The 9,505-nt window shown below is 41.2% G+C and overlaps 2 protein-coding genes across 3 annotated transcripts in view; one reads left to right on the top strand and one right to left on the bottom strand.

The window, feature by feature from the left end:
• Positions 1-765: 765 nt before the first annotated feature.
• arf3b (ADP-ribosylation factor 3b) lies at positions 766-5,915 on the bottom strand. 2 transcript variants are annotated; one of them, XM_013912547.1, is made up of 5 exons: positions 5,861-5,915; positions 4,050-4,296; positions 3,855-3,965; positions 3,630-3,754; positions 766-2,914 (listed from the first exon to the last, which is right to left on the bottom strand). In XM_013912547.1, exons 2-5 carry the CDS (start codon positions 4,195-4,197, stop codon positions 2,753-2,755), a joined length of 546 nt encoding a protein of 181 aa, XP_013768001.1. In that variant the 5' UTR covers positions 4,198-4,296; positions 5,861-5,915; the 3' UTR covers positions 766-2,752. The 2 variants fall into 2 exon arrangements, with proteins under 2 accessions (XP_013768001.1, XP_005739710.1); XM_005739653.1 differs by lacking the exon at positions 5,861-5,915 and adding an exon at positions 5,802-5,841.
• The window catches only part of fkbp11 (FKBP prolyl isomerase 11), a 12,124-nt gene continuing 8,503 nt past the window's right edge, over positions 5,885-9,505 (top strand). The window contains exon 1 of the mRNA XM_005739654.2: positions 5,885-5,971. The gene's annotated coding sequence lies outside the window, so the exon portion shown is untranslated. The remainder of the gene's footprint in view (positions 5,972-9,505) is intronic.

The raw sequence follows: 9,505 nt of genomic DNA, 5'->3' as shown, positions 1-9,505 counted from the left end.
AGCTACTGCATGTTGTTCAGCAGGGGTGTCTCAGAGGACAAATAAACCTTTCAATTTTTAATGGATTTGATTAATGCTTTGGGACCTCTTTGACCGAACAGATATCATTGTGGAACAGTGTCCTCTCCTGGTTGGAGCCTGTCACAGCAAGGCATTTGTCACGTAGACATAGAGGCAGGTGTAACAGTGAAGTGGAGGAGTTGAAATACCTGTGGTCAACAATCCAAGATATTGGACAGTGCACAAGACAGGTGAGTGCAGAATGAGAAGAGAGTGCAGGCAGGGTGGAGTAGGGTGGAGTAGGCTGGAGACGACTGTCAGGGGTGATTTGTGACAGAGGAATAGCAGCAAGAGAGGAAGTAGTTTACAAGGTGGTAGTGAGACCTGCTGCCATGTACGGTTTACAGACGGTGATACTGAGAAAAGGACTGAAAGCTGAGTTGAAGATGATAAGATTTTTACTAGGAGTGATCATAATGGACAGGATTGGAACATCAGAGGGACAGGTCAGGTTGAGCAGCTTGGAAACAAAGTCAGAGACGGGGATTGTGAATGTACTGGACAAAGCATGTTGACTATGAAGCTGCCAGAGGAAAAAAAAAACAAAGACAGCTAAGATTCATGGATGTGCAGAAGAGTTGGTGTGACAAAGGAAAATGCCAGGGTGAAATGGTGCTGTGTAAGCAGCCAAAACAAGAAGAAGAATCTGTACGTATGTGGCAATGAAGCCTACTAGTTCCCGCTCCCAGCTGATGAGACAGATCATTCAGAAAATGGGTTTATTCGTAATACAGCAGGATTTTGGTTTCTTACATCACATACAGATGTCTCCATGCATTCAGCATTGAAACATGGTCTTCAACATTTTTTTAAATCTACTTGTGTAACTATAACGGTACAGAATGAATCATCAGAATCTTTTATTTCTCTGCACTGATTGTTTCACAGACACAGTCTACATCAAAGTTCATTTAAACCCCAAAGAGAACTGAAGAAATCTACCACCAAATATGAATCAAGTATACGGGCAAAAATCAAAAGAACACATTATACGACGAAATCTTTGCCTTACCATAGTGAGCTGTGGTGCGAAACCTGCCGTTAGAGGGCAATAAGGAATAAATCATTCTTTACTGGTAAGTATGAAACCAAACTCTGTGAGAGGAAATCAATCGGAATATAAGGCCACAAAAACCAAAGGATCTAACTCATGGTTACAACAGATGCTGGATATGTGCTGATAAGTTGGTAGGGCGGATGCACAGCGTGTTGCACTGTGACTGGTATATGAGTGGCAGCAGTACCCATGTGTGGCACAAAGGAATCGTTTCATTGACAGGAGTCTGCGGATTCTGCTGGTATCAGTGGCGACGCCGCAATCCCGTCTGCTGTTCGGAAAGTTGGTGGTTTGTGAATTTCTGCAAACTACAACATCGACATACCAATCCGGTTACCCTGCTTCGTTTTGCATGACTTATGCAGATACATCACTGAAATGATGGCATGTCAGATAAACATCATTACAGCCACTTATAGATTCATCAACAATATTCACATTCAGTAATACGGAGTTATCAGTTACAGCATCGTCCCCCTCCCCATCCCCACCCCCCCGGTATGCAAATTAGACACAAAAAATAAAAAAATTAAAAATAAAAAATCTACACAAGCAAGAGCAACCTGACGCAGTTCGAGTACTCGTATAGACAAGCAGCACAGGCCATCTGTGCTGAGTTAATGTGCTATATGCTGTTTTCACATCTAAAAAGACCATAAAGCTGACTAGTCGCTTTTTTTGTTGGCTTTTTTTTGTTGTTGTTGTTCTGAGCAAATGTTGCCACCAACTGCACTAAAAGTGGTGATAGTTTTGCGCATCCTACTGTAAACGGCGCGAGAACACGATGAGGGGGGAAAACATACAAATAACATCTATGCGGTTCTCTGGATGGAGAAGTACCCAACAGTGGTGGCAGGATGCATGCAGGTGAGGCAACTGAGAAAGAGTGTTGTGCGTTTTAAAATATTTAAAAAGGGCGGCTTCGACGCTTCGGGTTGCCACACGGGGAGTAGAAACATGGCACAGATATCAAAAGACGTCAGAGAGCTGCTTGGGATAATACTGTCTAGGCTGCGGAGTTCAAGTACACGCTCGCAAGTCAAAAGGAAAAGCAAAGCAATCATATTAATCATTGTGACATGAATCTGCCAGATGTGACTGTTCTCAAACATGGCTCTGGAACTCTGTAGGAAAAGACATAAAAAACAACAAAAACAAGAAAAAAAACAGGACGTGGAACAGTTCCTTTCATGGACCACTGACAACGGGAAAACATACATCAACAAAGTCAGATTGGACTCATTGCTGGAGTCCCATGTGACTCGACACAGCACCTAGAGACTAACATACAGTACATTATATACCTAAAGACGATTGGTGGACGAGAGGTGGACGGAGGAAAAGCAAGTGCCTGCTGTGATTGCTTATTGTTAGTGTGCATATGTGTGTGTCTCTGTGTGTGTGTCTGTGAGTGACTGGTTAGATACGAACATGAGAATGTGTTTTTTTTTATAACCACAGAAAACCAGAAGGACCAGACCAAAAATCTAAATCTGACACCCCGCCGCCCCCACCCAAGACCCAGAATCTTTTATCAATCAAAAACCTCGGTGCTCAACCCGCACCCTCATCCCTAAAAAGAAATAAAAAGTTGGTATGGGTGTGGTCGCTGGATGCTTTCTTCCAGTTTTCTTCTTACTTCTTGTTCTTGAGTTGATTGGCCAGCCAATCGAGGCCCTCGTAGAGGCCATCGCCGCTGGTGGCGCAGGTGGCCTGGATGTACCAGTTGCGATGACGCAGAGAGTGCAAGCCCAACTTGTCTGTGATCTCTGCGGCGTTCATGGCATTTGGTAAGTCCTGTCAAAGAGCAGACGGGTCAGTGAGGAGAGAAAATTGCGCTTTCCATCTCTGCGTGGATGAATTTTCTGCATGTTTTATTTTGACTGGAGTATTATTATTACTACTTTGCAATACTCCAGTGTTTTCACAGGAGCTTTAGAGAGTAGTATTAGGGGTAGTTATTCTCTAAGTCTTCTTCTTTCATAGGAGTATTAGAGAGTAACTTTTCTGTAGTAGAGTCTAAGAGTAGTCCTGTGAAAACACAGGAATATTAGAGCTCTTTAACAAAGCATAACAATAGTATTATAACATATAATAATAGTATTATTACAGAGTAACTAATCTCTAAACTGCTCTATAATATTCCTGCTTCATTAGAGAGTAGTCTTAAGACATTAGAGCTTAGAAAGTAACTGCTCCCTAATACTCCTGTGAAAACCTTTCTCGATGTGGAATATCACATGATGTTAATTATAAGTCTGCACCTAAATATCACTGACCTCACTAATGTGACTAGTAACATCTGTGATTACCCATTAGTTCATCTCACAATGACTGTTTTACTACCTTTTTACTACCCTGGTAATGATTACAACTCACACTATAATTTAATGCCACCTAATTTCCAGAACTGCTTTAAAATTACACAGATAAGGAAGCTGGTATTTGGGGGCTCACCCTCTGCTATGAGCCTGCTACGTGTATGAATATACATAACACTAGAGTCTCTTGCCTGTTTATTAGCAAACACGAGGAGCACGGCATCCCTCAGCTCGTCCTCAGCCAGCATCCTCATCAGCTCCTCTCGCGCTTCGTTCACACGCTCTCTGTCATTACTGTCCACCACAAAGATTAGACCTGCAGCGGCAAGAGTAAGAAACAAAATAAACCATTTGCATTAGAAGAAGAGAAATGCAAGCATTTATGTTGCTGTGACCCTCTGATTAGCTCCGCTCACCCTGCGTGTTTTGAAAGTAGTGTCTCCAGAGAGGACGGATCTTGTCCTGCCCACCCACGTCCCACACAGTGAAGCTGATGTTCTTGTATTCCACTGTCTCCACGTTGAACCCTGAAATAAGGGGTCACACAGTGCGTGAAGCAAAACATCATATCCACTGTTGGCTGATGCGAGTAGAAAGTTGCTTTCACATACCGATTGTTGGGATTGTGGTGACTATTTCCCCCAGTTTGAGCTTATAGAGGATGGTTGTTTTTCCAGCAGCATCAAGCCCCACCATCAAGATCCTCATCTCTTTCTTCCCTATGAGGCTCTTCAGCAAATTCCCAAAAATGTTCCCCATGATTCAGACGATGTTCCTAAACGTCAGTTTAAGTGCTTGAGGCCTTTCTGCAAAGTGTCAGTTGTCCAGCGGGGATTGATTTATTTTTTTTTAGGAGGGCTGAAAAGAAACAGACATTGAGAAGCAATCATGCTGGTCTTAATTATTAACATGCTGGAATGAGACAGAATGATTAACGAGCCAAACTGTCAAGTCTGTTAAATTACAATCCAGTAAATACTCTGGCTCACTCCTCCTCTCACCTCTCAAACACTAAAATGACAAAATCAAGCCAGAGAAATCTCACTTCTACATGCACGCAGCAAGACAGGTGCAAAGCTGTGTTACTCGCCCACAGTCATTATCACAGAGCGGGTGATGGAGATGCCATGACTCCAGGCTTCAGCACAATCTGTTCAGACCCTTTCTGATGCTTTTTTCTCCTTCAAATGTTAGCCTGTAATGGTGCCAAGCCCTTAAAGCACATGAAAAATGTCCTATATTACAGAGCATGGCTTGAACACATCTATAACAAAGCCATCTGGTCATAACCAGGGACAAATGACTAAAATTCTCCCTTTAGATTACTTTTACACCGAGTCATATCAGACACAAATAATGATTTTTTAAAAAGTGCCCTAGGTGGGTGTAAAATCTGTACAGCACGAAGGGGAAAGGAGGGATAACCTCAGGGAAAGCAGCAAGAGGAAGGATATTTCTTTCAGAGTGGACACAGCAAGTAGAAATAGTCAAATGACAACTCAAGGGGCAAAAATAACTAAAAATACTCAACACAGGTGGGATTTCTTTTCTAAGGCTGCAAAATATGCTCTGCACACTCCACCACCTAAGTATTCAAGTAAGGTCACACAAGCCAAAGACGAACAAATCAAATGAAACTATAAAAGGTACTCAAACACTGTTGATTGTATGTTTATTTTTAATGTGGACAAGAGCTGCCCAATGCCTAGTTTTTAATATGTTGTAAGTGCAGTAATTAAACAGTCCTATGCTGACAGCTATTCAGAAAGCGAGTAAACAGGCTCAGTAAGGTGAAATTTAAGACTTGAAAATAAAAGTAAACGAGGACTTCCCGCAGCCCTGTCCATGGTGCTGAACACGATCGGCACCCTGCTGCTGTTTCTGACACCAGCTCCTCTCCTCATCCAGCTACCGCAGGTTCAAACACGGCATATTTCATTAAATGGTGATCTTAGGTGGGCGAAGGGCCGCGATGTGCCGGTCTAATAGAATTCATTCAGCTGCCAGTGACTCAGGTTAGCCCGGAATGCTACGTTAGGTAACCCTTACACGGGGCTCCTGTAAATCTCTCGTCTTTACCAAAGCTTAGTTATCGCACAAAGTCGCGCCTTTCCCCCCGAATTATCGCTTCTATAATAACTCTATTTATCAGTCTAGTTTGCTTCAATCGCGGAATCGATTAGACGTGACCGTAGCTAGCGTGTTGATCCGCCCCATTCATCCATCCGTCCGCTCATCACCTCAGCGGGCATCCGGCTGCTAGCGAGCCGTCACTCGTTGTTACCCGGACCGAGTATCCGGGTAACAACGAGCTTAATACATCCCCCACCGGACATAGATCTGCTCCACTACAGTTTCATCACCTGCCGGGAACTACGTGGATTTTTGTCGTGCTGATGGTGGAGCCAGTATCCTCACTTACCTTAGCCGAGCAGTCCTCTACTATCAACGTCTCACGACACTTTCCGAGAGAAGCGACTCAGCAGCAAGCGGGATCTCGCGAGAGCAGGTGTCACTTCAACAGTACCAAAAGGTTGTAAAAACTCTTCTCTCCGTTTTTCTTTTCTTTTAAAAACAAAACCAGGTTGTCTGTAAGATTATTATAGTTAACTAAAACGTCACGTAAAAGAGCGAACCATGAATTTTAGTTAGTATTTTGGTTAACTGAAATAAAAATAGAAACTAGACTGAAACACAAAAAACGGGAACTCTGTGAAAGGATGCTGAGCAAGCTACTTAACACTAATAAACATTTAAAAATGTATAGGGAAGCTGTCCTTTATTTTACTCTTTAGCAAATGGGTTGTCTGAACCTTAATCATGAGGCTTTGAGATGTCTGAGATTCAGCTCGATTCAGTAAATTCTTTAATGGGTTATCTATTCTAAACTAACTATCTGTTCAGCCTTTAATAATTAAAAAGGTTCAAACTAACACCAAAACTAATACAAACAGCTAAATGAGGAAGAGGTAAAGGAAGTAAAGAGGATTTTTTTTAAAAAGGAAGTGAGGAGTGAAAACAGATAGATACAGACTTTATTAACGCCACACTGGGGAAATTCACTTGTTACAACAGTACAAGGGTCAGAAAGAAAAAGTGAATAAGATATATTTTAGAAACAATAAAAACCTTGGGTCTTGAGCATTATTCAGTGGGCTGTGGACAGCCAGGGTCTCCTGTGTGTCTCTCTGTCCACCTCTGGCTCTCGGTGGGAGGAGTTTTTGCAGTCTCTCACCCTCATTTTCAAGTATGTTTCATGGCAAGCACTCATTGACACTCCCCTTCTCTCTCTCTCTCTCTCTCTCTCTCTCTCACACACACACACACACACACACACACACACACACACACACACACACACACACACTGTAACAGCATGCTGCTTAAGGAGCTGCTTGGAGCCTCCAGTCTTTTGCAGGGGGTGAAATAAAATAAGAATCCTTATTACACATAGCATTCTACCTTACCTCATGCTTGGTTGAGTTGATTAAATGAGGTCACTCATTTAAATGAGCCAGTTTATGGGAAAACAAATGTATAGATATGCAGTGCTTTTAAATCAATGGGCAATCTTTTGGATCTTTGAAATCTTAAGTCATGTTAATAGTCTGAAACATGAATGAGACATATAAATTTACACTGCAAACCATGGAAAAACAACCAGCTGCTCCATGTATGAAAAAGTCCAAAAGTTGGGGTCCTTATTAGGATTAAATGCAAAATTCTGACATGTCAGAGCAGGAAAACTGCACTAACACCAACAGCAGTCACAGTCAGTTTAGGTTTAACATTTTTAGGGTCTCGGTGTTGTTCCTCACTGAGGTAAAATATACAGAAAAGACGCTTCGTCAGTGTTACTAATTACACCTGTGCTCTTTATTTTATCACCAGTGCCTCGAGGGCCTATCAGCTGCCCAGTTTCTCAGACACCCACATCACAGTGTGCTGTAACACATGGGAATTTCTAAACATTTCCCAGATGCCACAAAACCCACCATTGCCCCAGTTCAGGGAATACTCTTTTAAAGTGGTTTAGTTTGTGGAGATCCTATTAAGCATAAATGCATTCAATTACATAAACTATGGATGTATAATCTTTACTGAAATAACAAACCTGTTTTTAACTCAAAACAATCTTGATTGGGGTTAAGTAGATGTTCTCTTCTTACTATTTTAGTTTATCTTGATTTTGCAAAGTACAATATGAAAACAAATCAGTTCCTGAACAGTAGAGTTAGAACGTTTTATTGTAGCATAAGAGGACAATCTAGCACCTAGAGACAACAGGGAGTGGGGGAGGAGTGCAAGACTGGAGGAGATCAGTAAAATATGCAGGGCAGAGACTATGAAGAGCTTTAAATGTTATCATGAGTATTTCATAGTTCATTTGTTGTGGTACAGGCAGCCAGTGTGGTTGATTAAGCAGACATGTGGCATTTTCTGCTGACTTTTGGAGTTCAATGATCAGTAGAATTCGATAAAAAGTTTGCATGAATAAGTTTATAGTATATTTATGGGCCTCCACCGTTGTGTTGTTGAGACCAGACTGAGTTCATGATGTTGGGACTGTCTTTTGCAGAACTCATGGTTCTTTTTCATGAAGACAACTTTTTACAACAGGCTGTGTGCTGAAAGTCATTGACATACTGTAAAAAGAATTTGTGACCAATCAGACTGCTCCCTGATGGTACTACATAACACATAGAAGTATTCTTGCTTATGACAACACTGAAATTGTGAATAATCTGTTGCATTACACTAATGCACAAGCAAAAAATTAAACATGTAATGTAGCACATGCAATTGTTTTAATGGAGCTAGAGCATTTTTAGGACAGGTTCAAACAACAGTCACAATAACAAGTGCTGAGAAAACAACTTCTTAAACCAGCTCAGCAGGTTCACCCAGAGACAACTAAAAGCTACAGATTTACTTCAATTATTTTGAATGAGTCAATCACCATCAGCTTCAGCATGGGTGCAACTGTAAATGAAAGAAATCCAAGTGCCACTGTGCCCGACACAATGTTACATAAAACTTCTGTTATGTGCAAAATTACTTGGTTTTCAGGAAATGGTTGAAATTGTTTTTCAGAACTTAGTAACACTTGTGCAATACTTCCCTGCACAGATGGGGAACAAAGTAAAGCATTTGTTGCGTAACAGTAACATGGCAAATGATCATTCTGGACTGCATAAACGAGAGGAAGTAGTTTAGCATAAATCAACCTGATTTATCATGTAGATACGAACTGTACCACGACGCAAAATGGCAAATCAGAATATTATCACCATCATTGTAGTTCAGTCAAATAATTAGATTTTGGTCTCTGGATATGACTAAGCCACATGGTGTTTCATCCCGGCATGCGGTGTTGGAAGAATCACATAGCAAGCAAGACTATATGTTTGTTTTAGTTAACACCAGAGCTAAATACTATAATTAACTCCTCTGCACGAAAAACTATCCTTTGTCTAACACATGAGCATGTGGCACAAATACTGCAATCTGGGACAGTGTTCTTGCAGAGAACCTGAGTTAAATGTGTATAGACTGAAGGCCATTTCTTTAAAATTTGCTTTGAGAACTGGCAGCATTTAAGGAAGACATAAAAATACAAATGAAATGAAACACAATAGATTTGCGATACAAATAATCAATTTGGCATGCATGACTGTGACTATATGGGGTGGCACAGAGAGACTGACATAATTAAAATGTTGGATGTTTTGACCAGTTGTACCTGAATTTATACCATTTCACATTTTCTTTACGTTAAAGATGTCATTAAGTCTCACAGCCCAGTACAGCATTTCTGGATATTTGTCTATTCATTCATTTGTATTTTACTGCACGTGATTTTCTGTCCCCTTTAAAGTTACAGTGTATAAAATCTCACCAGTGGATGTCAGTAGACTGCAGTCAAATAATTTTGGTTTTCTTGCCCCTCCCACTTCAAGTGCATGATGGTAGCTACACTACAGTGGGGCAAAAAAGTATTTAGTCAGCCACCGATTGTGCAAGTTCCCCCACCTAAAATGATGACAGAGGTCAGTAATTTGCACCA

Source organism: Pundamilia nyererei, unplaced genomic scaffold, assembly GCF_000239375.1.
Source record: "Pundamilia nyererei isolate P.nyererei 1_Seehausen unplaced genomic scaffold, PunNye1.0 scaffold00092, whole genome shotgun sequence".
NCBI classification, from domain to species: domain Eukaryota; kingdom Metazoa; phylum Chordata; class Actinopteri; order Cichliformes; family Cichlidae; genus Pundamilia; species Pundamilia nyererei.
The sequence above is the reverse complement of the archived record's forward strand: the minus strand, read 5'-3'. Positions and strand labels throughout refer to the sequence as shown.